Source organism: Astatotilapia calliptera, chromosome 10 (genome assembly GCF_900246225.1).
Source record: "Astatotilapia calliptera chromosome 10, fAstCal1.2, whole genome shotgun sequence".
NCBI classification, from domain to species: Eukaryota; Metazoa; Chordata; class Actinopteri; order Cichliformes; family Cichlidae; genus Astatotilapia; species Astatotilapia calliptera.
In genome coordinates this window covers 14,397,973-14,423,926 of record NC_039311.1, presented here as the reverse complement: position 1 = coordinate 14,423,926, position 25,954 = coordinate 14,397,973, and the positions used below count along the sequence as shown (strand labels likewise).

Sequence of the window (25,954 nt, the reverse complement as noted above, 5' to 3'; positions counted from 1 at the left end):
TAGTCCTCTACAAAGAAAACCACTTGTTTAGCTTAACCTCTCGTGCACATGGTCCCAAATAATGTTGATTTCGAGGCTAACACAAACTCACATGTAAATGTCAAAGAAAAAAAAGGTTGTTTCCGTGATAATGTCAACCTGTTTTCCTCCTGAAAAGCTAAGATGCATGGTTCCTCCAACGCACTTTACACACAGGTCTTGATCCCCTTTGCCAAATGTAAGCAATGATTCTATTTACCTCATTGGGGGCCTCTAACAGGCATAAATATTTGCTCGCGACTAAACCAGTGACTCATGACATTTTGAAAAGCCTTTTAATGTGCGGCCCTCCTGTACACTAAACATGACTTAAAAGGATGAGCACACCATCGCCTCACTCCATTATTAGTGTTAAAATACACAACAGGTGGGTAGTTAGACAAACTGGCAGCATATTCCTGTGATGCGTCGCTGCTGCTGCTGAAAGAAGGAAGGGGAATCGAGCTATACCACAAAAACAAAAAGCAAGGTAAAAACTTGTAGTTAGATAGCTGAAGATGATTATCAAAGTCAAGATGCCGTAAAAGAGCCTCTAATTTGGACTGTGGGACAAAACATCTGTCAAACAACAACGGCCAAGAAGAAAAATACTTGAAAAGAAAAGGATAGAAGAGATTACTCACTTGCAGGAAAGCTGATTTATACCATGGAAGAAGTAACAGTCGCCGCCATTCACACAGTAGGCTCTCTCTGTGTCGTTGCATTTTCTGGCATGGCCTGAGCCTGGAGATAGCGTTGTGGTCACTGAGAAAAAACACAGAGAAGAAAATGACAAATTACCTCCAGCTGACCCAGTGGATCCTTTATAACGTCAGCTTTATTTCCTTTATAGCCACAGCCAGATGAATAAACAATAATTTGCAGTCAAAACAAGGAAACGTCATGATAAATGAACATGAAGAGGATTTTCATTTAATAAAAATTTGTTAGTTTTTCTTGTATCTCTGCAAGACTAATATGACTTTTATGTGTGTATCTCTAGTTTTTCTTAAAGAGTTACTTAAATGCCACACTTGTAATTCCACAAGGACTCTTAGTCTTTCATGTACAAATGTAATTGTTTCTCAAAAGGAGTGTTGACATTATCTCAACAAGTTCTATGAGCAAAGATAAATATTTCCCTGAAGTAGCGTAGGAGGTGTTTATGCCTCGACTCAGGTCCTTGGAGTGGCCTGAAATGTCATGTATCTGCACTTAATCCCCCCCATTGAACAGATATCTGTTTGGGATGAAGTCTGCTCATCGGAATCAAAATAGGGATGTTTAGAGGAATGAGAGTGCTGAGAAAGGTTCACTGTGGCAGGATTGGGCTTGAGAAGGGTGGAGTGCACCTCACATGTCAGATACTGACATGTGATGGAAATTGTGTACCTGCTGTCAGACGATGTTAGTACCTTGGGAGAATGTGGCTGTTAGGCATAGAGAAGTCTTCGGCTGGTAAGAGTTTTACACTGACAATATATTGGCTTCAGCAGCCTGACACTCATTTTATCAAGCATAGCCACTGGGTTTACTGTAAGTAATGTCAGTCCTGTGAAAACTAAGCACACTCCCTGATTCAGAAGCTTGTAGAAACATCTTTAGCAGCAATACCTTGAATTAATTGCATCCTATACTTTTATACTTTTCATCCCAGCCTCTATCAGTCTCTCACGTCATTCTGCATCTCAATCGCGTGAAGGTCTGAACTTGGTCTGACTAGGTCACTGTAGCATCTTGATTCTTGTCCTTTTTTAGCCGTTCTGTTGCAGAATTGCTGCTGTGCTTGGGATTATTGTCTTATTGCAAAACCCACTTTCTGCCAAGCTTTAGCTGTCAGACAGATGGCTTCACATTTAGTCTAGAACACCGATACATAGAGGTGGTCATGGTCCACCAGTGACAGTGCGTATGAGGTGTGTGTGTGTGTGTGTGTGTGTGTGTATTGTACTGCCATGAACTTAACCAGTTAACATGCCAACTCAGGTTTGGAGTCTGAGATCTAGTTTTGGATTTTTTCCAATCTCTCTAAACATTGCACAGTCTGTTCTTCTGAAGTATTTGCTGGGACATTTGCTTCTAGGAAGATTATAGCTTACTGTTAACATTAGCAACTAGCAAACTTCCAAAACATCTGCTTTTATACAGGTGCTCACACATTAACTGAACATCAATTAATCATGTTCAATTGACTAGCAGCACCTGGCTGCTATATATCTTCTTAATGCTGAACAAAGCAATAGGGCGTACATAGTCTGATCAGGAGGGCTAGCTCTGTGGTCGGCATGAAGCTGGACACTCTGGTGACAGTGGCAGAGAAAAGGACATTAAAGAAACTGATGGACATTATGGACAATGCCAGGCATCCTCTGCACACGGCCATTAACAACCAGAAGAGTCTGTTCAGTGACAGGTTGCTTCTCCCCAAGACAAGAACTAACAGACTTAAAAACTCCTTTGTCCCACACGCCATCAAACTGTTTAACTCCTCTCTGGAGGGGAGAGGGAGGGGAAACAGGAGGACAAAGGAGGGGGGAACAACTAAGCTGTAGTGCCTCTTCACCTCACTGTGCAATACCTTGTGCAATACTTTTGTAAATAGTCAACAGTGCAATAGACCTCAATACTTGAAATGTGCAATTCACTTGTATTTTTATTTTTTATTTTTTTATTCCTATTTATTCTATTTATCCCCTTCGTATATTTTATTTATATTGTCTCTGTATTTATATATATGTGTGTGTGTGTGTGTGTGTGTGTGTGTGTGTGTGTGTGTGTGTGTATATATATATAATATTCTGTAACTCTGTAACTTCTGTCGGTGCTGTGCTTTTTTGGAAATCGAATTTCCCAGAGGAACCCACCCGAGGGATTAATAAAGTTCTATCTAATCTAATCTAATCTAATCTAATCTAATCTAGTACATAGAGTCCCGTGAAAACGTTCTTCTTCACATGCCAGATTGGCTGTTTTCCGTAAAGACATACTATACCCTCCGGCTGGAGAAGTGCGTTGCTTACTGCAGAAGCTCACCTCTGGTTTGGCTACTACATTAGAGGTTAATTCCCATGCTTATTAGGATAGAGAAGCAAACAAATGACATCAGTCTGTGCGTCATTGCCAGTATGAGTGAAGAGCACGAATAAATCAGAACACTATATAACCAAAAAATGTTTTGTTCTTTACACATGCAGTATACCAAAATATATCTAATAGCGTGTCATTGCTGGGCAAAAATTACTTTGTGAATAAAGTACAACATCCATCCATTCAATGAACAAACAAAGACATAAATCCACTTGGTTAAATCGCGATGAGATAAGTCGATAAAAGGTGTTATTTATACCTAGCATTTCATTTTAGAGGTAAAATTTTACTACGGTAAATTTACGATGTCACGCTGTTCTGCCAAAATTCCTTAAAAAAAAGTAATGCTCCCAAGACAACACCACACCTATTTATTATCATAGGTCCAAATATTCCTAAAATATTTCCAGGTTTACCCATTGATCAGAACCACTTCATCACCTGATGTCTCACTTGGAGGACTGGTTCGTAAAACACTTCATTAAAAAAAGAGGGGAAAAAAAATCAGAAAAAGCTGTCGGGCAAACCCTTTTTTAAAAAAACCAAAAAAACCTCCCACGCTCAAAATGGAAACTTCGTGCAGGATTCAAGTGCAAAACCTGTGCAGGAACATGTGGACAAACAAGCTGCACAAGGCTGCAACCTTTCCCAGAATGCACCAGTGGAAATCAGAGGAGCGTCGTAGACAGATCATCAGTCTCCACAGGACGGGTGGACGCCACGATACTCGTAGTCACAGATAATCTACGGTCCACCTGGCGTGCATGTGGGTGGACTGCGGGTGGAAAACAGATGACCCACACGGGGAGGTGGAGAACATGCAGACTTCACATAGGAAAGATCAAGGCCTATATCTGAACCGTGGACAAGTTCTGCTGTCAATGTTTATTTTGCTACTGGTCATACCAAATTAGTTCCACAGTAGTCACCTTTTTTCCCTCTTTGTCATCATTTTCAATGAAAAAGTGAAAAGTGAAAAAACAACTTCCTGCACTTAGTTGAGCTGTTTCACATAAAAAGAGTCAGATGCAAAATCTCAAAATTACACATATTTTTTGTCTAATAGGGCTGCTAGATACATTTTAACTAACTGAAACCTATATTTGTTAAGATCACATTATTTTTATACAGAAATAAATGACTTAAAAAAAACCCAAATAAACCAAAATAAGGTATACTGGTACGGGTAAAGGCGCTATTTTCTTAGCTGTACTCCTTGTTATAAAATGTTCAAAGTGAAGATCAGCCCTGTGTAAGCTAACTGGAATGAGGGCATTTAAACAATATATCCAAAATCCCTGTTTTGGATTAAACTTGATAAATAGCTACAGTTTGCGAAGAGGCTTTAAATCTGGACAGCTGTAGCATGGGGCTTATATTTTTATTGCCATACAGCTGAATGCTTGCAGGTGGAGACCACACATCTCCTCAGCCGACAAGGTTCATTTACCTAAACAACAAACACCACCTGCAATATTAAGGGGCTTCCTAGAGGAGCAGAAAAATTCCTGCAGACCACAATTTACACTCCATACAGTGAGAAGAACAGCAAATCCAACTGACTGAAGGAAATTACACGCTAATATCGCTGCAACGATTCATTAAATATATCAAAACAATGAAAGTGTTTAATGATGACTTAACAATTTGGCAAAAAAAATAATTCCTGGAGTTGATCCCACTTTCAGAAAACTATCTACTTCTATTTTACTGAATCTATTCTCTGCCAAATGTTTAAAATGAATTTAAATGAATCATATAAAAGTATTATTTGTATAACTTTAATAAATGATCTATATAAACATACTCCTACTGGCATGGAGGAATTGATGATTTCTTAAGAAAAAGGTCACTTTACATATTTTAGCAGGATTCAAGCACTGCTTTCAGTGGGCTTCAAAGATTGCAGTTATCCTAACATTAACATTACTATTGGTTTTCAGTCATCAACATCTATGATGTAGCACAGTGTCCCAGTTTTATCCTCCCCTACTCCTTTTCCCTGCTGTCCTCCCTTCTTTCCTTTGTGTCTTCCAGTTACTCCCACATAGCAGACCCTCTGCTTTAAGAAAAGTGAAGAAAAAGTTCCAGTTTTTGCACACTGTGTACAGAAAGCTTAGGAATTCTTACTAAAAAAGCATACACATATACACCGTCAGCAGAAGCGTATAATAAAACAGTTGTTGATGTTTACGGCATTCGAGATACAAAGTAAAATGATCATGTGTAAAATTACAAAAACCTCACTATCCGTATTATTTTCATAACAGTTATGGTTTAAGCTTGTGAGCAGGACGGCCTAAATAGGAAACATACAATTAATTTCAGAGGCAGACTAAAAACTTGAAAACACCAATAGGAGACTCAGTGTTTTAAATTGTGTCAGATTTAAAGGTTTACGGCAGTTAAAGGCCAACACACAGGACCTGAACTGATGCATCTATAAATCATAGGTTCGTGCACTTTAGGGTTTATGATAAACTTGTAAACTTGACAAAAGCATGTGTAAAAACCCTGCTGAGCTGCAGTAAAATATCTAAAAACCCTGAAATGCTGAAGGCTAGCTTTGCGCCCAGCAAGCTATAGTTTTTTTTTGTTTGTTTTTTTGCAAAACCAAACTGTTTGGTTATTCCCATCATCATGCCTTCTGTCAATAAAATAGATATTTATATTTTAAGAGAAATTGAATGCACCTGGAGTAAAACATTTTATATAACATATGTCTGTGTAGGTTCTCAGTCATCCAGGCCATGGTAATCTAAGGAGCTTGGAAAAACAGCTACTGAACCTCTTTAAGTTTCTTGAAGATGCTTCACTTTCATCCGAGAAGCTTCTTCAGTTTTAAGACCAAATGGTCGAGAGTCACGGGTTTTAGTCCTTTAGGGTTGTTGACCCACTATTGATCATGTGTCTCATCACATGTGCCAAGGCATGACAACAACACCAATGAAGCCTTAAGATGAGACCCCCCAAGTAACTACAAAAAGAAAGTCATCAGTTGCCAAAACAACTTGAAAAAATGATAAAGCCATTGACCACTCTACCTAGGGCTGCACGATTTTGCATAAAATGAGAATCACGATTTTTTGGCTTAGAATTGAGATCACGATTCTCTCACGATTTTCTTTTCCAGTATAAATATTTATTGCACTTATTAACTGCACATCAACTTCGTAACAATTGAGACTGAACATAAAAACAATAAATAAACATAAAAACAACAAATGTCTCACGTTTTGTTGTTGCCGCAAAATGTTGTACTGCTTGAAATTCCGTCTCCACCGTTGCTCGACACTGCGTGTATAGAGCAGGTAGTGCAACAATAGAAAAATAGTTGCGGGACGGCACTGTGTAGCGTTTGTCTAGGGTGTTGATCATTTTCCTAAATCCCTCGTTTTGCACAGTGTTGATGGGAGCCATATCTTTGGTCAGGTGATAAGTGATAGCCTCCGTAATTTCTTTGTGCCTGCGGAAGTTCGACGGGTATAGGGAAGCGCTGTATAAGGTTCCCGTTATTGATGTTTGGGTGGTTGACCGGAAGGATTTTCTCCTGTCACTTTCTCGTCATCCCTGACGTGCTCTCCGTTGTTTTTTCCCTGCTAATTTTAGCATCACACCGCACAGCTTCTGTATCACGTGGTATAAGGCTCCGCCCTTGTCATTTGTTGAGCAGGAAGAGTGAGCGCTTGTTTTCATGCAGATTACGTCCCGGATCAAAATGCGGTACAATCGTCGTCTTTTTTTTTCTTTTTTCTTTTTCTTTTTTAAATCGTTGTCATTTGGAAATGAGATTGCACATAAGTATGAATCGAGATCGCGATTTTCTAACGATTAATCGTGCAGCCCTACTACGTACCACTGTCTGTACCCAGGGATGCTATACCCTGTTATACCCTGGAGTCCCACCCAGCCACCTACAACATTTCCAAGCACCTCGTCACCATCCTCTTGTGGGGAACACACCCCATCACATCAAAAACTCCCCCTACTTTGCCAACAAGGTTCAGAAAAGTACACTGGATCCAAATGAAACCATTGTGTCCTTTGATGTGGTCTCTCTCTTCTCTTAAAAGATAGCGATCTCTGCCTTACCACCACATATTTTAAATACAAAGAGGGTTTCTACAGACAAAAACATGAGTGTTCCCCAGTGTCCCCAGCCTTTACATGGAGGAAGTGGGAAATAAAGCTCTTGGCTTTTTCAAAGGGACAGCACCTAGCCACTGGTACAGATACTTGGATGACACCTGGATCAAAATCGAAACCCAAAAAGTAGAATCCTTAATTCTTCGCATCAAATCAGTGGATAAAAACATAAAGTTCAAAAGAGAAGATACAAAGGATAACAGCCATTTCTGGACTGTGCTGTGAGCATTGAGGAAAATGGAAACCTTAACACTGAGGTTTACCAGAAGCCCACACACATGGACCAGTACCTACTCTTTAACTCCAATCACCCTCTGGAACAAAAACTTGGAGTAATCAAGAAAAGGAACACACACATGCAAAGAAAACTCTTAAAACATGTAGTTATCCCAACTGGGCTTTCATCAAATTTGCAGAGATGCACAGTAAAGAAGGTCAGACACCAATTTGTCATCCTTTATGTAGCAGGTTTATCAGAGAAACAACCAGCCACAGCTCAGACAAAAACTGGTTCATCCCAAAGACATAACTCCCAAACACAAACTAAACAACATACTATATGCTGTGAAGTGCAGTGAGAAATGCTCAGACCTCTACGTTGGAGAGACCAAACAGCCACGTCATAAATGCATGGCACAACATAGAAGAGCCACCTCGACGGGACAAGACTCAGCTGTACACCTGCATCTAAAGGATAAAGGTCACTCTTTCGAGGATACTAATGTTTTGGACAGAGAAGACGGGCGGTTTGAAAGAGAAGTGAAAGAAGAACAGAGGTGGAGGTTTACAACACCATCTGCCGCTCACAATCCAGTTTTTAACACCCACTCACATCTTGTGTCAGTTGATCTCAGTAGGTAAGGCTCTCCATGGTTTCACCCGAAACCTCTGATGATAATGACCCACTCCCTTTTTCACACCTTGGCTCATGTGATGAGGAACATGAACAATAGTGGATAACGACCCTCTTAAGGGACAACTCCCACTAGGGCTTAAATACTTGGGACTCTCCAATATTTAGCTTTAGAACTGAAGAAGCCTTTTAGATGAGACGTGAAACGTCTTCAAGAAACTTAAAGAAGCCCAGTCACTTTTTCTTTCCAAGCTCCTTAGTTTATATAACATATATAAAATTGTATATATATTTATATTCCTGCAATATCTATATTCATATTCATAACCATAACATTTAAGGTATGGTACAGATGAAGGGTGAAGACTTAAATATGCTGTAGTTGAAATGTTTTTGACCTTCCTCCCAGAGTTGGAAACACATGATTTAAATGTTCCTATAACAAATAAAACTTTCGGCACTCTACTATGAAGAAACATTGCATTAATACAGTAAACGACCATCCAGTCACACGCACGCGGGCGCACACACACGCCTTTGAAGCAGTCTCGTTGTCTGCTCCACCTCGATATGTTTACAAGAAAAGGCTCGGGTCACGTCACGCCAACGCCACAATTTCAGGAAGGACGTACATCAAGTGCAGCAGGGAAAATAAAATGAGGGGGGAAAAAAAATAAAAAGACTACCACAAAAATATTGCAGGTGATGGTTATCTGACTTAATGGGAAACCCATACAAGGAAATGGTACATGCAGACTCGGTTCCAGAGATGAAACAAGAGCAATGTTTTCTTTCTAAGATCTACTTCAGCCAATAGAGTGTTTACTCAGGCTGCACCACATGTTTACATGAGATTAAAACTCATGACAAGACCTAACAATTTATTGACTTGGTTAGAGATACACATTTAAACAACAGAGAACATCTCATTTAAGGGTGTGTGATGCAGATTAAAGAAAAAAAAGTGTTTGAAATCGCTGTACTACTGAAATATAGTTAGCATAAGTACAACGTTTTTGACTTTTTAGGAATACATTTCTGTAAATGAGAGGAGATAACTGGTCTGGTAACAGACTGAGTTATTCTTCAAAGAACTGCAATACAACTGCAAACGCTCCAAATGGTTTCCTTTGATATGAGAAGATAATCTTTTTCTTTTACTACTTAACAATATCACGCAGAAAAGCCTTTTTTTTCCCCCGAGTCAGTTGGGGCCAGCACAGTGGAGCAGTGGTCCTGGTTTGAATCCGAGTTTCCATGCTCTCCCTGTGCTCGCACGGTTTCTCTCTGGCTTGCTCAAACAGTCCAAAGACATGCATGCAGTTAGGATGATTGGTGATTCCAATAGAGCATGCATCAAAACGTTAATTGGGGATTGCAGAATGGCTGCTGGTGTGAATCTGAATGTGAATTGCTGTCTGTCTCTATACGACAGCTCTGCAACAGACTGGCAACCCGTACAGGGTGTACCCCACCTCTCACCCTGCGACAGCTGGAATAGGCTCCAAACCCACTGTGACCCAGAATGGGATAAGCAGAAAAGATGAATGGACTGGATAACTGGTCAGACCACCAACTAGAAAGCAATAATTCAAAGCTTGATCTTTATGTTTATGGACTCATAACAGATTTAATTACTGTTGCATACTGTCATCCTGAGATAAGACGTATGGAGTACAGTCTTATCTCAGTCGCTGTATCTAAAAGGACTGAAATGCTTCATAATCCTCACTGGCTTTTGTTCTTCTCCTTTTTTTCTGAGGGTTTCATTGTTTAGTTGCAATAAATCACATCAGTTTTGCATCATTCATCTCTCTGACCTCTGAAGAGCGTTCTGTTTGTGTGGACTAAAAATGATCCTCACAATCTTGCACATATTCAGTGATAAAATAATTACATGGGTTCAGGTTACAGTTTTATGGTGTGCGAACAGCACCGAATGACAAAGGATGATCTGCGGTGGACTCACCTCTAATCATCGAGCGCGACTGCGGCGAACAAACCACTGCAATTTTTGTTGACATTTGGAATAATAACATGTGTCACGAAGGCTGTATGTGTTCATCACTGCCATGCAGCGCAGCTGTTCAGCTGGGTTAGAGTGCTAGTGCCTTTGCATGTGCTTATTAAAGAAAATTGACATCAGTAATATATTTTTGTATTTTTTTTTTTTTTTATAGAAAGACACGGTGTTACTCAAGCAATCTGTTTCATTAACTACTAACAAAAATAATAAATAAATAAAAAGCCCCTCTGTTCCACAAGCTCCAGTTATTCCTGTCAACTGAAGGGTTGTTTTCTCCAGTGTCTGAAGTGATAATTAACAGAAGCACAACAGCGGGTAGCTCTATTAACAAAAATAGAGTCGTCTTATCCAGAAATGAACAGTTTTGTTATAACTCAGATTTTGTGATTTTATCTTATTTATTTATTTTTGGCTTTTCTTGTTTCGAGCTGTCGTCCTTTTTTTCAGCTCGCCGCTTTCATCTGCATCTGTCAGGAGATAGTGATGAAGCTAAAAATGGTTTCTAAAAAGGCAAAAACTTTGTCTGATCACAGCAATCAGAAATCCTTTTTAGCCTTCTTGTGCAGGATAAAGCACTGAATCGCTGAAATGCATTTGACTAAAAACAGAACAAAAGGGAACTCGGATAATTAATCTCTACAGAGAATCCATAAATACCAAAGTCCAAATGACTTAAAGTTCATGAGTTTGTTCTGCTGCATTTTCTTGCCTTTCGTGCCATATGGTGTTGTCTGTCTCCAGTCACGCTACGCAATCCCCCTCCCCGCCTCTCAAAGGGGACCAGAGTTCAGGTGTATTCATTAAGGCTGACTCCTTGCTGGACGCAATACAGATTCCTTTAACCTGAGGAGGACATCAGCTGCTCCGCTAAACAGAATTGGGGGCAGAGTTTGTTTATCTGCACTCGTGTAGCCAAGGTTTCGTTAAGTGTGCTTGGTTTTTAACCTTGGGTTTCAACTTTCCTCAGTACTGTAGCCCAGGGGCTGAATTTGACTTGAAGTAAGTTGAACAGAGGTTTCCTCTGGGTTAGTGAGAGCCACAGTGTTTAGCCATCAGCCCTTACCACTGACTTTGATTAATCCTTCATGGCTCAAGAACTGAAAAGAAAAGCTGGGGGTGCAAGGCGGACCATCTGGAAACCTTCATAAACATGCCTGTCTTTCCACGCTCTCCAAAGGATTCAAGGAAAATCGTAAAAATGAAAAGAGAGGTCCCTTTTGCACAGTTTTGTCCTCTCGAGGCACCCTGTGCATATGCAGCAAGCAGAAATGCGCTCATACTGAATCCTAGCCCTGCGCTGCACCTCACAGCCCGGCCCCAAAACACTGAATTGTGTAATGAAATACATTTTCAACAGGCCCGCGGTGAAGTTACACACACGTCCCTGCAATTTATGGCGAATGCTGATAATTTACTTCAGCTTAGCCTAATCTTTTTCACCTCAGCACTGTAGATGAACAGTAAGGCCTCTAAAAATGCGAGACAGAATCAGATTCAGTGCAGGGAAAAAGACAAGACCAGATCCATCTGGACTTGGTTATGAATTTCTTGTTTTCACTCTTAAAAAAAGTGTTATCAAGATGAGCAGTATAAATTATCTAGCCTATTTGGAAATATGTCATTGAGCAAGAACAGGTGCGGAGATTCATCTCTGACATTTCTGCAGCAAAGCAACGCAAATAAAGGAGGTGAAGGTGCAAAAACCACTAATTTTCTGCAGCTTAACAACCATTACAATGGACGAGCGTGTTATCATTGCAAACGTAACAACCTAAATATAAATCCAAATAATGTAAATCTTCATCACAATCTAAAGAGGGAGGAAACCTTCGAGCCAGACCATAAAAATCAGAAGAGAGAGTGATAAATGCAAATGTACAGAGCCTTCAGCAGAGACGTAAAGAGGGTGGTCTCTGCAATAGCTCTGCCACCCAGACAGGCTTTTCCACAACTCAGTTTTATGTACCAGAAAAAAAAAAGTACTGAGTGCCCCCTAACCTCCCAACTCTTGGTAGGGAATGCCTGACGTGTCTCCTGTTACAGCTAGAACCGAGATCTTTTATCTTAATACTCGAGACCTGTTCATTTTGTGAGCATTCTTGCTACACATGTGTACACTGCATTTTGTTCCTTTCTGCTCTTCTGCAAAGACGATCCCATCCAAAGAAAACGGATAAATAAGATAAACAGATAAGAAGAGGTACAAAGGAGCAAACTGGGAAGTGTGGCTTTGATTAAATATAAAGCTGTTGACAGCCGTGTCTGATGTGGCAACAGAGAATGTCCAGTGAGGTTTAACAAAATGAATGAGGAGAAGAAGAAAAAATATTTGCAGAGTTTAGCTATTTATATTGTGGGCTGTACTGAATAGCAGCATTACACTTTTAAAGAAGGTGCGACCGGAGACAAATGAGCCTAGAAAGTAAGATAAATGTCTGGACCTCACAAATGCTACAATAAAGATCTGCTGCTTGAACAAATATTTATAAAAGTTAGCAATTAAAAATAAAAAAAGTGTCTATTTAAATAAATAAAAAAATGCATACAATACGTGTTTTCACGCTCAGCTTTGGAGCCACAACATATTTTGACAGGAGCTCAAGCCCAGACAAATGTAGGAGCAATGAAAGAAAACAAGAGACACATGAGAAGGACAAAGAGCGATGGATACAGAAGTAGTGCAGGGAAGATGAGAGCAGAGAACGAGAAAAGAGGGCTTGTTGACAGGATCATTAGGTGGAAAATATTTCAGCTTGCCAAAACCAACAAAAACCAAGCATGCTACTTCCACACATACAATATGGCCACACCCAGTCAGTGGTAATATCAAGCATCTGTGCCTTCCAGCATTTTGCACAAAGTATAAAATAAGCAAGAGATTTCATGTCAAAGGTCCAAAGAGGAATTAAATTACTATTTACTGTAGGTAAGACGCAAGAAAGAGCCCATTATGAATGGCGATGCACTTAAAGCTTTTTTTCAAAGGAAATTTATCCACAATTCAAACTCCTTCAGTACGAAACGGGAATGTTTAGAAATGAACAAAATGGAGCCTGCCAGGAACATTAATCTACCACCCACTCTCAGCAAGACTGCCACTGCCACAACCAGTGTGTCTTCTTTTATATTCTTGTCTCCTATTACCATTTTTCAGTCACATAGCTGATTTGCCTGGTCTTGCCTGCCTCAATCATCTCAGCGCTGAAGTCAAATCAAAGCGCGACATAGTATGTGATTGCACAACAGCTGCTCACGCACTGCGAGGGAGCGAAGAGCTCTTAGGAAAGACAGGGTATGGTGTGCGAATGGTGTACAAACGGGCGCTGTTATGGTCACTGGCGGGCACCAGTGTGTGTGCAGCTGGCAACAGGGCAGCACGAGGGGTTTTCCGCGCCGCGGTTAAGGACAAAGGTATTCTCTCATGGGCAGCTCAGATCAGAGTCAGGGTGGCGTTCGAGACACTTTCACAATCCAAGTGTGGGGATGCCAGTGGCTTTCACTTTTTCAACTCTGGGCTGAGAAGCTGTTGTTTACCACATCCTTGAGTTTTCCAGCCTGTAGCCATGGCTACAGTGGTCACAAATGAGCATCAAAAGGTGAGGAAGAGCAACGGGCTAACTCTTTAGAAAGCTTTCAGCGTCACTGTGAATTTACTGCAGCGAGGACTCGGTGGACAAAGATTCAAATCGGGGGGAAAAAAACCTGTGGTAACAAAAAAACAAACAAACAAACAAACAAACAAACAAGAAAACACCACAGGGCTTTAGGGCACACTGCATCTCCACTTTAGAGTCACTGACATCTTTTATTTAAACCCGACAGGCAGCGACTCCGATAGCTAAGTTGGGGGAAAAAAGCAGATTTACAACTCGAAGCTAACATGTTAGAACAAAACAAATGAAATTATTTGTAATGAAGCGAGACTGATTTTGCTGTGAAGTGTTTATAAAGTTTTAAGTAGCGGATTGAAAGGCGCTCGATGAAAAATAATCACCGATCAAATCGATATACTTAAACGTGTTCCACAAACAGAAATTCCATCTAATATTTATTATGAGTCATAAATGCTGGAAGTGGCCACAATTTCAGATGATCAATCTGATGTCAACTATAAAAAATACATTAGGTAAAGCTTTAAAAGGACAGAGTGTGAGATATCCATATGCTCCTTTGCCTTCACCTTCAACAGCTGGCCCTCTTTTCCAAGGTAGGCCTGCCTTTGCGACCTTGTACCAGATATAGAAGACATATACCACAGCTCCATATTTGGGTCTTGTACTCACAGCTACAGTAGTGGCCAGCTGTTAGGACTAAAGGTTTTCCCTCGGTTATTCCCCGAAAGCCTGAAAGCACACAGCAGCCCTCCTTCGGTCATAAACACACATGCACACACACCACCCACACCTGCTGTATGTCCTGAAAACAGGCAACGCAGCAAGTGTGTTTTGTTTTAGGCTGCCCTCTGTATACTAACGATGAGTTCACTGTGAGTGTGTCATTGACTAAAGAGAGGCATTTTCTGTTTACACCTACACACTTAGGAGGAAATGGCTTCAACGCTGATGACACTATTGCTGTACCCACTACTCATACAGAGTCCCCGGTAAAAGAACTTACTCACCCTGACACACACACACGATGAATACAGTTGCCGAGTGTCCAACAAAAGGAAGCAGCACGATGGAGTAATGGGAGGTTTAAGATTAAAGACAGCTGTGGCAACTAAACTATAGTACTGTTACTCTGAGCTTTACGCAACGGAATGGTAAATATATGTTCCTCTTGTACTCAAAGAGAATTTTAAAGAGAACAGAAGACACCCCTGAATTAGTCTGACCCCATTCTGAAACATGCCAGGTAAGAGTAGGAGCAGGGACTTTGTTTTAATGCGAATGAACACATCTTAAGGCAACTTAATGTCATTACTCTGTCGGCACATCCAGGCCCTTATGATGAAATTCATCATTTTTAGACAATCGCTTCTCCTCCGAGGTGCTTCTTAGTGATTTGTCAAGAAAGAAGAAGACGGCGCCCAGTCACCCTGCACAGTTGGGGTCTCCATCAGGGGGAAAAAAGACCACCAGCACAGCTGAGGAGGGCTGAAAGAGATTCTTTTATTATGCTATCAAATTAAGGCTCAGATAGGTTTGGTCCCAGGGTACTGGAAGAGTTAACAAAGCCCTGCACACAGCGAAAACCTTGTGTCACCTGCTCACATCACTCAGCTTTTCAAGTGTAACAGCTGCTTCCTTCCTCACACATAGCAATATCCTCACTCATTCACACTAACGGCTTAACTGTCCCGCATAACACAGTGAGATTACCGGACATTCTCAGAAGTCTGATGTGTTTGGATTTTTTATAACTTAGTTGTTTTTTCAAAGATCTGAGTGAGGACGTCCACTTATCGTCCTGGATCGGAGGGGATTAAAGTGAAGTGACAGATCAAGCAAAATATAATAATCCATCGAGGGACTTTTAGAAAGTGTTTTCTTTAACATATTTGACTCATTTTTCACAGATTCTGATGTTAGGATCCAACAGCTGCCTCTTCTCCAGGACATTAGCACGTAGTACATATGAAAGCCAATAACTCACAGTCCCTGTCAAAAAGCAATGAATTACTGACAGATTAGGGAGCTGATTTATGTTTTAGGTGCGAAACGTAACTTGTCTTCTGTCAGATTAACTTCAGGAGAAGCCCCCAAACATTGGTTAAAATCGATATACTCTAAGATCTGAGGCAGTATTTACAGATGTGCCTCACAGTGGTTGCTGTGGTTGGGCTCAGGTATGCATGTTGTGCAGAAGGTGCCAAAAGATCAGCAAAAGAATGATGGCATCGTTTCCAAGAATTTTCTTGATAGTCATGATAAATTATTCTTTCCCTTTGATTTCTGCTTCATTTGGATGTTACTGGAAGCAGCGTTCGAGTCCTCCACTGCCGTACGTATGCACTCATCCATTCATAACACGAGCTGTGTTCTGATCACTAGATGATGCAGAGTGTGTTCATCCTCTCGCGACGTAAACGCTTCCGCTTAGTCTGGAACTTCTCACCACACCGGATGCTGTCCACTAATACAAAAAGTCTTTAACAATAAACAAAAACAAACCGCAGCGTAGATGAAATGATGATTCTGTGAGTGCAATAAGAAAACAAGTGACTCACTCGAGCTGTCATAAGTCAAGTCGTAATGTCAGACAGCAAAACAAACAATCTGGTTTCATTTGATAAAACAGGTTTCTTAACACGTGAAAGAGAGGAAATGCAGATCCCGATTCTTTTTATATGTCTGGATTAACGGCTTTTGTAAATTTGCCTGCAGGCTGCTGCACGCAAAACTGTAGACAATGGCAAGCACGACTTCAGAAAGTTTGTCGTTTTACTTCCAAATGGTCAAGATCAGGATCGTTTCCTTCCGTTTGTGTTCATCGAAGAAATCAAACATTCAGCAGCGTTTTAAAACCACAGCAGTCTTCTATAAGGCAATGTGTTTGCCGCTATATGTTAGATTACAACATGCTCTTTGCTGTACAGAGCCCTGGACCTGATCTTGATATTGTGGAGATTCTGGCACAATCAGATGGCCACCTCAGAGACACGCCTGTCCAGACCCCCGGACTCCTGGATAGTTTTAAAAAAGTGGGTATGACTAATAGCCGAGCAGCTTGATCCACAGAACCTGACAAGCTGTTCTCCAGTGGCCTGTAAATACAGAGAGCTTGGCAGATGTGAAGGCCCGTTTCCTGCAGACATGGTTGTAGCTTTACCCGCAGCAATCAATACAATTGACCGACTTACAGATACTCCACATTCATCCGAGGCCACAACTAACATCCTTTAGCGTCACTAGAGATGAGTTTATCTTTTCGCTTGCGTAGTAGGATTGAGTAAGTTTTGCTTTTACTCAGTTGACCATCGAAAGACATGGAAGGAGTGAAGGAAGTTGTTGTTTATCCAGTGCAAAGAGGTACTTACTGTAATGATTCACTTACGTAGAACATATTAACTTACTGGAAGAAAACAGAAAAAGCTTTTTTTTCTCGGTTTCGTGTTTATTGCTTTGTGTTAATCATGTCTTCTGTAACTTATAAAGTTGTTTTACAACTCGGGAAAATTTTGGCCTTCGGTTCCAAGGAATGGCTTTCTAAACGCATCGTAAACCTTTCTCTTTGATAGACTTTGATCAATGTTTTGTATCATCACCAAGCTTTAACACTGAATGTGAATAAGGGCTATCGGTTTATTTTCCATATTTGGTCTTGTTGTCCGTTTTAGCTAAGTTCAAATAACAACCAATCAGGAGCTTTTTCATATAATCACAACAAATCTATAATTTATATATTAGCATATTTTCTGCAGGTGAATTATGTGCAACAGCAAATGTGACGGAGTAAATGTAGCCTTCTGTACTGACTTGAGGTCAGATGCAGGATGACTGGGGTGTAATTGCTCGAGTTCTTGAGCCTTTAACAATGCAACAAATTGTAAATTAAGCTTAAGCTTAGTTCTCGTTTGCTTGCTCAATTGTTTAAGTTATTAAGAGTTTTTGAGATTGCCAACAGCTTTTTTCCCCTCTTTTTGACAGCAGGAATGCAAGTATTTGATTTCAAAATGAGAAGCGAAAACACGCAAAACATTTACGCACATTTATATGTGTGTGGGGTTGAGGAAGGGGTAGGGGCTGAGGGGCATTGTGCATGCGTGCGTGCATGCGTGTGTGCGTGCGTGCGTGCGCAAAATTGTTGCTGGTGGGCCTCAGCAGGACTGTTGAGGTTGGAGGAATCGTACGTTCAGCTGTGATTTCCATCAACACATTCCTGGACGCTCACACACTCTCTCAGCGGAGCTGCGCACAGCACCCCCCAAGGATGTGACCTGCAGCCTGCAGACACAAATGGCTGTCTCACAAGCGCTTATCACAACACAGCAGCCTGTAGGATAATGGGACGCCTTAATCTGAAGCCACGTGGAGCTGAGCAAACTTTGACTAGTGTTGCTCCTTCATGCTGGCCCTATGGAAAACAGCGGATGATATACAACACTGTTCGGCAGTATGCCAGCAGGTTTCACCATGCCAAACTGATTACAGGGTAGAGGTCAGACCACATGGACAACAAATGGTCCCTGGCACTGGGGGTTGGGCATAAGGCGGAAAGCATCATGCTCAAAAAGACAGCAATTGTCACCGAGACTGTTTAAAGGATACATGATATTCCAAAGCACCAGGAAGTGCACAGTTGCTCATATGCTGCACACTGTTGTGCATTTTGTCAGAAAGCCAAAGTTGGCGCAAACACAAATAATAAAACATGTGGCCTCACAAAAGTATGCAAAAACTGGTCCGCAGATTAAACTAATGTTTCAAAATTCCCAGGAAGCTAAAACGGAGCCAAAGAGAAGGAGAAAGTATTAAATGGGACTTAAGACATTGATAACGAGCAACTTAAACACTCAACTCAGCAGAACCTCCGACCATCTGTGCTGAATAACTGTACAGTAACTGGCACTTAATCGGTGTGTGTTTCTCTTCTGCTGCCCTAACAAAAAGACATGACTAAAATCCCCACACAAGTCCAATCAATCAATGTTATTGGCAAACTGCAAGGCTGGCGTGAAGCCACAATGTGCTGCATGCCTCCAAATGCATAAAGGGGTTCAGTTTGAGGGAAGGTTCTGCTCACAGCAGTTTCTACGCCATGGTCCACATCTCGACTCGAGATTACACAGGTCTTATATTTGTCTTATATTGATATGGTTTGTGATGAGTCATGACCAGCTGTTCTGTGTAATATGGGAATATATACAGACTGCTTTTTCCTTCTATGGCAAGTGGAAGCGGTTCTCCTAAGAATAATTTGAACTGAACAGAACAATAGCTTTTAACTTTGGCGACACCTCAGGAGAATGCGTCATATCCTGGCACTCCTTCTGTACCTGCTACTTTGCATATCAAGTCAAACACTGTACCAATAAAGACGGGTTGAAAAAAATGTTTTGTTAAGTGTGGTACCGTAGCGTCTTCCGATTAAAACCTTTGTGGTGATCCACAAAAGCTTTTTGAAAACGTTTGAAAAGGTCCTTTCATTTACTTTAAAACATATTAATGTATAACACACAACTGGCAAAGAATGAGGTGCGGGAGTTACTGTGAGCCGCTGAGATAAAGATGGGTTGTGGTGGCCTGTGTTCACCATGTGGTGGAGCTGAGTGCTGGTTTCCCGAAGTGTCTGTTCACCAGAACAGACAAGCAGGCAGGCAAAGCCCGGCGCACACTGTATCCAAGTGCGAGCGCTCGAATGACGCTCTCGTGCTGAGCTGCTATTTGACTTTATTATCTATGCTCTACGGATTTCACTTTCTGTCTTCTCCTTAATAAGTTCAAGAAGTGTTGGCTTGTTTGCATGCCAGATACTGTTAGAGACACACCACAGGCAAGGAGGAAAGACACCCTGAATCTAGATGTCAGGTACAGTACGGAGGTGCTCAGGACAAAAGCTGGAGAGCAGTAACTGCATTCTAAAATGGGTGTGAAACCCTCCTCTGCAACAGAGCGGACTCATGTCTTCCTCTTCATACTTTTCTCTCCCTCACTGTCTGCCTCTCTTTTCCACTGGCTGTATCTCCCTCTTGCCCTCTACCCTAATGTCTTTGTCTGCTTTCTGTCATGCATTCCCTCATTTTGCTCCCCCTCCCCACAACCCGCCCTCCTTCCTTTATCCACGCTATCTTCTTCTTTAGCTCACTCTGTCCATCTACATCTGCACCCCCTCCCCTCGCTCTCCCTCCCTGGAAGGCACACATACACAGATAATACTGCGGCTACATGCTGCTTCTGCAACATACTGCAGCAGGCGAGCATACTCCACTGCAGCCCTTTAACACAATGGCCATTTCTCTTATGACCTCACAATGAAAACAGCTCTCGGTCTAAACAGATTGCATGTTCTCTGCATCTCAATCAAAATCACACAGTACATTTTTTGGGGAGGAGGGAAATACATTTCACAGAGACTCCCTGCAACATGCAATGCATCATTTTTTTTTTTATCTGCATCTGCTAATATCAGCCTTTCACAAGACCAGCATGTTAATCAAAGCAACATGCCCTGCTTGCTTCCAATTCCTTTTAATACCATATGTATTTTCAGTTAAGCACTCCCACTGCCTATGGACATATCACCCCTGATTCGCCCTGTCTTGCCTTCTCCCCCGAAGCATGACAGAACGAGACGTGCTGTTGTAACACAATGGGACTTTTTTTTTTTTATTGAACCATGAACAAACACATTCACACAAACACACACTCCCAATCACACACAAAAACAAAACACACAGAGACAGACATCTAGTGATCGTAGCACATGAAAGGACATACAGTGATGCCATTGTTGGAATATCCAGGAGTGATTTAAGGAAATGACAAAGTGTCGACAGATAACAACACAAAGAGAACACAAAGATGCTTTTACACAAAGACAAAAGAGCGACAAAACTGTGAAAAGGATGACTTGAGATTCAATGAAGAAGTATGCTTTAACCTCAGCTTTGACACATGCAGATGCTTAGCTTTAAGTTGGAACTGTCGGGTGTTCGGTCATGTTTTATCCATTGTGGCTACTGTACATCTCAGCCCACATGTTCATTGCTTTGTGATATCATATTACCTTTGATATTGCTGCATTACCAGCTCTTTTCGTCTGCTAAGGTCATCATATACAGTTTCATGTGCCGCCAGTCACATGTTCGCAAGCTCGATCAAACAGGTGCTACCACCAGGGGTTCCTAGGGTCTCAAGCACGATCTGACCTTTCTTATTTACTTGCCATTAAACTGACTACTGTTTATCGAATTAATTTTTCATAAATGTTAGCGCAGTATGTATTGCATCACTGACCCTTTAAATATTAAATGCACATAAGTGCAAAGGAATATATCACTGCACTGGAGAAGAGCCAAATCTCATGACAAGCAATATAGTGAGAGTCACACAATCTGTCTGTGAATCTCAAATGAAGCCTTTTATATGCAATATTAAAGATACAATATTAAGCCCCATTTAAACACAATACGGAGGACTTCTTTTCGGCGCAATTGTTTGCTGGAAATCAAACTTGCATGCTGAAACCCCTGAGAATCTCCGTGTTTCCAAACACAATGGGTCCTTTCTTTATCTGAAAAGGCTCTAATAATGAAGCTCAGCTTAAGTCTGTTAACTGTAAACAATAGCTCTAAAAGGTGGCCTTGACAAATGCAAAACAAGAAGGTGGAGGTGATTATTGTGCCCTGAGTGCGCCCAAGGACAGGGTGTGATGGATAAACTCCAATCCCCCTCCTTTTCCCCACCATTTACACCTCCATCAGCGTGGGATGAGTACAGAAATCACCTAGTTGGAAGGTCAGCAATAACAAGAACATCTCCACTGGTGTGGCACGAGGAACCTTACTTTTTAAGTCACTCATTCTTCAAAAATAGTGAATATGTGGATGTTGTAAACTAGGAAATCTCTCACTCGGAATAGCGTGAATAAAAATATGCCGTCACGCACGAGAGGTTTGATTAAACAATCACTATCTGCGCTGACTTCATTCACGTCGCATGCTCATGCCTGCACAGTATCAAAGTCTTGCGCCATTACTCAGTGGTCTACAAACAGAAAAGCCGGGTGATCTCAGTGGAGGAAGTTGGATTTCCTCAAGCACATCCAACAGTTTCTGACTCTTGCATGCCAGACAACCATATAGATCTCTGACAGTCCAGCACCAGATAACATCAAGTCCTTTCTTGAAAGGATGCAGAGCAACATAAGGTCTTTAAAACTCTTTCTTTCTTTCTTTCTTTCTTTCTTTCTTTCTTTCTTTCTTTCTTTCTTTCTTTCTTTCTTATATTTTGATATATAAATGTATTCGATTCATCTACTCAAAAAACAAGCTCCCCACAGCAGCTAAAAATTCGCTACCCATACTGTGAGGAACAAACATAAGCTCACTAACCCACTGAATGGAAGCAGCTGTTATCAAAACTCTTTCATCTGATACAATACTTTGCAAAAATCTGCAATGCACACACACCACTACCACTACTAAACAAGCCTGTTAGATTCTATCACACACACTGAAGATACTTTTTACAACTCTCATATTCTGTCAAGCTATGTTTCAGATCTAAATCTGTAGTCTGCTGCTTTTGCTGCGTGTCGGTGACGGTCAAAGACACTGTGCAGAACAGTTTTGTGGGGTTTTGCATTGCAAGCGAAGAATGGTGAATGAAAGGAGATAACACACAATACATTGCATTTAAATTCCATTCACCCCAAAGTGCAATTCTGTTTCCACTGATTAATAGGCCAAAACCACATGTGTGGACAGTTGTTCTTCATGCGTGTTACTCTTCTTGCATGCCTGTTTGTAATGGCTCCTTTGGATCTCTCAATTGGCAGGAGAACAGTTATAACAACAACAACAATGCCAGTACATCTGTGCCGCTTTGCCTGTTGCTTAGGAGTCAGTACTCACTGCTTTGGACGTTAACAGTGCCAGTGGAGTTGTCCTTTCCCAGCAGGTTCTCCACCACACATGTGTAATTCCCAGAATCCTCCAGTTTTGCTCTGCTGATCTGGACTCTGGAGTTTTTCCTGTGGGTGACAACACTCACATAGCTGAGTCAGGGGAATCAGGGCAGGGAGGAAATAGCAAGTGAAGGCAACAAGTGGAAATACTGAGGGAGGGGTGCCGGTGCATGACAGGGCATGGCACCAGCTCTTCTGTAATAAGGATTCATGATTACTTGCTCTGGAGAGTGGGATGACTGTTTTTAATAAGAAACCGTGGAACAATATGTTAGAACTAGCTGCTGTGTTGTTTTGTAGCTTTGTTTCACGTCGATATTGTTATATCGTGGCCTCCTTAAGTTTTAACCTTTGCTCAACAGTAGCCACGGTGAGTAATTGCTGGACAAGGACACAGAAAACTGTCATATTTCCTTTCTTTCCTTGGGTATTTCTTATTTTCTAATGATGTTTTAAATCAATTAAAAAGAAAACATAATTACAAAAGAACCCCAGACCATCAGGTATTTTTGATGTTAATTTACAACAAGGTAATAAAGCATCCTCCCCCACCCCCCACACTGCTGTTATGAAAGAGGCATTTGTAAAGCTTTCCACAGGGCGACCTGAACCCCAGAGCTAGTTTTAACTCTGAGTGTTCCACACCTTTGATCTGTTCAAAAGCTAATTTATGTGTGATCTCCAAAAATAGTCTAAAGGCTGGCAGTAACAAAACTGTGGCTACACAGCGTGCAAAAGAAAACCAGAAACAAAGAAAATTATAATTTGTAGGGTTTTCAAAAAAGATATATATATGAGGGGCACTATATCATACTCTTGTATTGCTAATAATAATAATATATTCTTTGAAGAGGGACGAAACAGAAAACAGCTACTGCAGACGTAGCTCACCCTCAGTTTTATCAGGTTTAGCTGGTTTAGCTGAGAATAAGTCAGCGACATCACCCTGTATGTTTCAGCTTTACATAAAACATTAGCCCCCGGTTGCACTCCTCCAAACCAACTTGACTAGTGCTAACTTGCACTTCTGCCACATTGAGTGCTTAGATATATGATCTATTGCTTTGAAATGCAACTTTTTATTTGAATGAGAAAGTTAAATAAAAGGAGGGATCAAACGCTAACTGAGTCATTACAGTGCACTTCAATGAAGGAATTATCCTTTATAATCCCAAATACTAGAAAAGAGGAGGAAAACTGCATCAGCCCTGCCTTCTGACAGTAACGTCACCCACGGAGAACCTTTTACCGTACCGCCTATGTTGGGTTTACAGTACTCGGTTTTTGATTTGTACTCACTTGCCGCTCCTTATTTTGACTTTTTTGCTTTTCTTCAGCTCGTTGCCATCTTTGAACCATCTGTAGGTAGGGGCAGGGTTTCCTGTGGCCTCGCACCTAACTGTGAGCTTGCTTCCCTCGTCCACTATCATTGGATTTTTCATCGGTTTTAACTTTGGAGCCGCAGCTAAAAATAGAGAAAGACAAAAAAAAAACAAAAAACAACAAGTCAGTGATAATATATAGACATGGACTTGATTATGGTTTGGTTTGTGTGTAATTGTGTGTTTTAGGAGGAGACAAAGAGACTGCAACAGAGGCGGTGATTGTCTCTACGGACTGAGCCAACAGCTCTCTCATGTAACCTCCAGATGTTGTCACCAGAGACATGATCAGCTTTACCTCAGACTAATAAACAGGCTGATTTTCAATCTGGCATCGCTTTTATAAAAACACCTGAAGCAATATTTAGCAAACATCCATTGGCTGATCTAGAAAATCTGTAACCGCAAACTTTAAAGCCAATCTGTACGCAAGAAAAGCCAATAACATTATGACTGCATAACAACTAGTCTGTTGTGATGATGGGAACAACAAAAACAAAAAAAGGGATTTAATTATAGCTCTTCTGTTTGTTACAGTATTGTGCTTTGCAAGAGCACAAAACCCTTGTTTTGCCCAGAAATGTTAAACTTTGAGTGAATTTCTTGTGTGTTCATTTCTTTCTCTGTATGCTCATATCAATGATCAGTGCCTCAGCAGTACACTCTGTAAATTCTTGCAACTTTTCTTTCCCCTTTCTTTAGTCTCCAGAAGAGGAAAAGATTTTAATTGAAATATGAAAATGATCTGCATCCAAAGCACACACAAAACAGACAACACAGACACACTCACTCATTCACACAAACACTTGCCAGCTGACAGCTGCACACATGTTTAGGAGAAAACTCATCCAGGGCGGAGCAAGAGGAAAGAGGTGAACAAGGGTCAGCCAGGGCTGGCCGAGAGCCCCCTCCAAACCCTAATGCGCACACGCACGCACACACACACACACACACACACACACACACACAATTTCCTGCTCCATGTGTAACATTTAAAATTTCATGCATTTGCTGAGTTGAGTGGTCCCACAAATTGCAGCTATTTGTGGTGCATCAAAGGATGACAGCTGAATGAAGACAAAGCATGACAAGCAAAATGAAGTACACACAGGTAATGACTTCAATTAAACACTGAAATAGCAGTGTACCGAAATTATCCCTTGTTGTCCTCTTTTTTTTTAAAGAGACTGTCCCACTTCACTGACCTGGTTAAGCGACATGTCTGCACAGAGAGAAAAACTCTAATGATGCTGCAGTTTTTATGTTCTGTGTGTGTTTAAGTGGGCAGCGGGTGACAGTGGTGGGTTTTGATGCAGCTACAGGTATATCTGTAGATTGATTATATCTACATAACAGCATTTTCACATTTTAAAATGTGGCATTCCAAACGTATACCGTTGTTAAACAATAACCACAGGTTTGTGCGCTACTTTTGAAGGTATTGTTCCTTGTCAGTTCTGCAGAGGTCACTGTTGCTTATTACTGATCCTACCTCAATATACTCTATTATTCACAGGAACAGAAATGCAAGCACTTTCCGGTGCCATGTAAGCCAAGCAGATGTGACATTTAGGAACTCTGTTGCAGCCAAGCTTGTCAGTGTGTCCTACAACTGACAGTGTGTCCTCCACTCTACATCCTGACACAGACCTGTGCTCGATCTCCTGGGCCACTTGGCGCTAATTCTCCTGACAGGAGCCGGAGGTCAGTGCTCATGGTCCCAGTCATGGATCTCTCAGTAACGGACATGAAATGATTCCTCAGCTGAAGCAAAAGTATGATGTAGACAAATCATTCATTCTTGTAAATAGAATTTTGCTAAGAACACTAACGCATTATAATTATTATTTATAATTACACTATTTATAT

At 41.1% G+C, this 25,954-nt stretch overlaps 1 protein-coding gene across 5 annotated transcripts in view; it reads right to left on the bottom strand.

Moving 5' to 3' along the window:
• Positions 1-25,954, bottom strand: part of nrg2a (neuregulin 2a) — a 78,981-nt gene that overhangs the window by 16,853 nt on the left and 36,174 nt on the right. For all 5 annotated transcript variants that reach the window (XM_026182111.1, XM_026182112.1, XM_026182116.1 and 2 more), the window contains exons 2-4: positions 24,003-24,168; positions 22,651-22,769; positions 663-783 (exon numbers count right to left, since the gene is read on the bottom strand). In XM_026182111.1, coding sequence (XP_026037896.1) covers positions 663-783; positions 22,651-22,769; positions 24,003-24,168 — 406 coding nt within the window. The remainder of the gene's footprint in view (positions 1-662; positions 784-22,650; positions 22,770-24,002; positions 24,169-25,954) is intronic.